We start from the raw sequence: 1253 nt of genomic DNA, 5'->3' as shown, positions 1-1253 counted from the left end.
GTTCACAAGTCCCGTTCGGTGTCTCCATTTCTGCTGAGCTTTATTTTTCGAATTTTGTTCACTCATTTCCTATATACAATAATACCAAAGTCGATTCCAATCATTCAAATCATACAGCAGTTTAGTTTCATTCAAATCATACAGCAGTTCAATTACAACTATTTTGTGACAACCTCAAACACTATCATGTACTGCAAGGATTTCAACAACTGTATTCCTAGTCCTAATGCATAATATGGAACACACAAACATACCAAGTAAGAGTAGTTAGAATAGCGAATACAACTTTTTTAACATCAACTAAAGTTTAATAATCTTACTTGAATATTTCCAAGACTCCAATATCTTATCAATTCCTTAAAGTGTGATTCTGGAATGTCTTTGGGACGATTTTTCAGGCGCTCATATGTGGTTTTATACTTGCTAAAATGTTCTTCCTTGATGGCGCATTTGTGTCGCCTCCAAGCATCATTTAGAATAGCGAATACAACTTTTTTTCCTACATCTGGAATGATGTATTTTTGCTACAATGAAAAGAAGCATAATTATAAAGATCTAAACGCACATGCAGGAACACAAATTAAAAAGCACAACTTCTAAACTAATACCTTGACATAAGCCCATATGAGATCTTTGTCTGGTACAGCCTTCCAGTTAGTGTAAACAAGGGGACAAAAATCTGAACTCCTAGCCATTGTTCCCAAGAAATTGCTGAATTGAACAAAAGTTCTTTGATCTGGTCCAATTGGCACTCCATATTCATTGAAAATGATTTCCATTCTATCTTCTAGTGATCGTGCATGAGCTTCCAAGCATTTTGTTTTCCCACGCTTTCTTTTTGATGTTTCCCCTAATTGACATATTTATAAGTAAATGATATAAAATTGTAAATTGAAAAACAAAATGGAAACACCAAAAAGTTACAAAAAACACTAATGTTACCTTGCTCTGTACTATTATTTGATTCATCAACTTGCTCATTTTGATGGTTGATATCCTCACCAACTTCATATATCTAATCATTTTCTTCCTGATCTTCACCTTCTTGCACACCTTTTTCTTGCTCATATTCTCCTTCATGCTCATCCTCACCTTCGTGCTCATCTTCATATTCTTGATTATTATTTAGAAAATTATCAAGTGACATGGATGGACACTTTTTAGTGATCTTTTTCTTCTGACAAATTTGTTCACTCATAGCTCCTTTAGCTTGATTTCCTATTATAGTTGTGAATTGTCTCTTTTGAAATGGA

At 33.7% G+C, this 1253-nt stretch overlaps 1 protein-coding gene across 1 annotated transcript; it reads right to left on the bottom strand.

The window, feature by feature from the left end:
• LOC109359796 lies at positions 1-1029 on the bottom strand (the record flags this gene model as incomplete). The annotated part of the gene is made up of 4 exons (XM_019604492.1): positions 943-1029; positions 609-850; positions 321-524; positions 1-69 (listed from the first exon to the last, which is right to left on the bottom strand). Coding segments are annotated over exons 2-4 (444 nt in total), but the record flags the coding sequence as incomplete, so codon positions are not given.

The sequence above is a fragment of the Lupinus angustifolius genome, chromosome LG11 (assembly GCF_001865875.1).
Source record: "Lupinus angustifolius cultivar Tanjil chromosome LG11, LupAngTanjil_v1.0, whole genome shotgun sequence".
NCBI lineage: Eukaryota > Viridiplantae > Streptophyta > Magnoliopsida > Fabales > Fabaceae > Lupinus > Lupinus angustifolius.
This window is presented reverse-complemented; position numbering and strand designations above follow the sequence as displayed.